Source organism: Limulus polyphemus, unplaced genomic scaffold, assembly GCF_000517525.1.
Source record: "Limulus polyphemus unplaced genomic scaffold, Limulus_polyphemus-2.1.2 Scaffold11161, whole genome shotgun sequence".
Lineage (NCBI taxonomy): Eukaryota > Metazoa > Arthropoda > Merostomata > Xiphosura > Limulidae > Limulus > Limulus polyphemus.
In genome coordinates, this window is record NW_013676771.1 from 9,050 (window position 1) to 12,371 (window position 3,322).

Genomic DNA, 3,322 nt, shown 5'->3' on the forward strand with positions numbered 1-3,322 from the left:
ACATACAGAATGATCATCAGCAGGACAGGAATGATTCGTCTACAGAGATACAGAATAATCATCAGCAGGACAGGAATGATTCATCTACAGAGATACAGAATGATCATCAGCGGGACAGGAATGATTCGTCTACAGACATACAGAATGATCATCAGCAGGACAGGAATAATTCGTCTACAGTCATACAGAATGATCATCAGTGGGACAGGAATGATTCGTCTACAGACATACAGAATGGTCGTCAGCAGGACAGGAATGATTCGTCTATAGTCATACAGAATGATCATCAGCAGGACAGGAATGATTCGTCTACAGACATACAGAATGATCATCAGCGGGACAGGAATAATTCGTCTACAGACATACAGAATGGCCGTCAGCAGGACAGGAATGATTTGTCTACAGACATACAGAATGGCCGTCAGCAGGACAGGAATGATGCGTCTACAGAGAGGCAAGAGAATTTCGGAAAACTACAAAATACAGAAGACACTTATACTGAAATTGAGAATGATTATGTACAAGATAAGAATAAATCAACTACACAGAAACTCGATAATTCTGAAGATCAACAAAATTCAAAAAAGAATGACATATCTATAGATATTCACGATGACAATGGACAGAATAAGAATGAATCAACTACACAGAAGCAAGATCATTACGATGAATTAGAAAACACAAAATACAATGATTTGTCTCGAGAGATACAGAATGATCATGAAGAAAGTGAGAATGAGCCAACTGCACACAAGCAACATAATTGTGATGAATTACAAAACACAGAAAATATTTTTTTGTCCACAGAGTTAAAGAATAATCATGAAGAAGATAGCAGTGAATTAACTACAAAGAAGCTGAATAATTGTAAAGAATTAAAAATCGCAGAGAACAGTCCCTTTCCTTTGGCTATAGAGATACCGGATGAGAATGAACCTACTACAGAGAAGCAGGAAAATGATGATGAATTACAAAAAACAGAAAAGAATGTTTTGTCTACAGAGATACAAGATGACCAAGGAGAGATTGGTAATGAACCAACCACACAGAAGCAGGATAATGGTGCTGAGTTGCAAAACACAGAAAACAATGGTTTAACCATAGCAGGAAAAGATGATCTTGAAGAAGATGGGAATGAATCACCTATACTTAAGCAGTGTAATGATGCTAAATTTCAAAACATAGAAAGCAATGATTTATCCACAGGGATTCAAGATGACCATGGAGAGGTTGATAATGAACTGACTACACAGAAGGAGGGTAATGATGCTGAACTGCAAAACAGAGAAAACAGTGATTTATCCACAGAAATACAGGATGACTATGGAGAGGATGATAATGAACCCACTGCACAGAAAGAGGGATATGATGCTGAATTGCAAAACACAAAAAACAATGGTTTAACCATAGATGTAAAAGATGAGAATCAATCAAATACACAGATGCAAGATAATGATGATAAATTGGAGGACGCAGAGAGCAATGATTTATCCACAAAGACACAAAATAATTATGAAGAAGACAGGAATAAATCTTCTAAACAGAAGCAGGATAATGATTATGAATTGCAAATGATAGAAAACAATGGTTTATCCACAGAGATTCAAGATGACCATGGAGAGGATGTTAATGAACCAACAACACAGAAGCAGGATAATAGTAATGAATTACAAGACACAGAAAAGAATGTTTCTTCTACAGAGATGCAGGATGACCATGAAGAGGATGGTAATGAACCAACCACACAAAAGGAGGGTAACAATACAGTATTGCAAAATAGAGAAAACAGTGATATATCTAAAAAGATACAAGATGGTCATGAAGTAGATAACAATGAACTGACAGGGCAGAAGCAGGATATTTATAGCAGATCACAAGACTCAGAAATACAAGAAGACCACGGAGAGGATAGTAATGAACCATCCACACAGAAGCAGGATAATGATGCTGAATTGCAAAACACAGAAAACAGTGACTTAACAACAGAGCAAAAAGACTCAGAAATACAAGAAGACCATGGAGAGGATAGTAATGAACCATCCACACGGAAGCAGGATAATGATGCTGAATTGCAAAACACAGAAAACAGTGACTTCATTCTCATCTTTTACCTCTATGGTTAAATCATTCTTTTCAGTGTTTTGCAGATTAGCAGTACTACCCTGCTTCCCTTTAGTAGGTTCATTATCATACTTTCCATGATCATATTGAATCTCTGTGAATAAATCATTGTTTTCTATCTTTTGTAATTCATCAGCATTATCCTGCTTCTGTGTAGATGATTCATTCTTATCTTCTTCATAATCATCTTGTGTCTTTGTGGATAAATCATTTCTTTCTGTGTTTTGCAACTTATCATCATTATCCTCCTTTTGTGTAAATGAGTCTTTCTCATGTTCATCATGATAACCTTTTTGCTCTGTTGTTAATCAACTACACAGAAGCAGGATAATGATGATAAATTGCAGAACACGGAAACCTTCTGAATAGATGATTCATTCCCATTTTCTTCATAATCATCTTGTGTCTTTGTGGATAAATCATTGCTTTCCATATTCTGCAATTTATCATCATTATCCTGCTTCTGTGTAGTTGATTCATTCTCACATTTTACCTCATTGTTTTCTGTGTTTTGCAAATCAACATTATTATCCTGCTTCTGTGTAGTTGATTCATTCTCATTGTAAGGATAACGCTGATGAATTACAAAAGATAGAAAACAATGATTTATCCACAGAGATTCAGGGTGATCTTGGAAAGTGTGATAATGAACCTACCACAGAGAAGCAGGATAATAATGTTGATTTGCAAAACACAGAAAAGACTGATTTAACCATAAAGGTAAAAGATGAGGATGAATCAACTACACAGAAGCAGGATAATGATGATAAATTGCAGAACACAGAAAGCCATGATTTATCCACAAAGACACAAGATAGTTATGAAGAAAATAGGAATGAATCATCTACACAGAAGCAGGATAATTATGAAGAATTACAAAACCCAGAAAAGAATGTTTTGTCTACAGAGATATGGGATGACCAGGGAGAGGATGCTAAGGAACTGACAACAAAGAAACAGGATAATTATAATGAACTACAAAACTCAGAAAATCATGTTTTGTCTAGAGAGATACATGATGGCCATGGAGATGAGGAGGTTGAAGCAACTAAATGGAAACAGGATAATAAACAATTACAAAACACAACACAGAGAAGTGATGATAATGGTGAACAAATAAACACAGATATCAATAATGTGTTTAATTTGAAAGAGACTGATAATAAACAACTACAAAACAGTACACAGAGAAGGGATGAGT

At 35.5% G+C, this 3,322-nt stretch overlaps 1 protein-coding gene across 1 annotated transcript in view; it reads left to right on the forward strand.

Moving 5' to 3' along the window:
* Nucleotides 1-2,123, forward strand: part of LOC106476661 (putative uncharacterized protein DDB_G0282133) — a 5,729-nt gene extending 3,606 nt beyond the window's left edge. Inside the window, exon 3 of the mRNA XM_022380470.1 lies at nucleotides 9-2,123. Within this exon, the coding sequence (XP_022236178.1) occupies nucleotides 9-2,123 (2,115 nt within the window). The remainder of the gene's footprint in view (nucleotides 1-8) is intronic.
* Nucleotides 2,124-3,322: the final 1,199 nt, after the last annotated feature.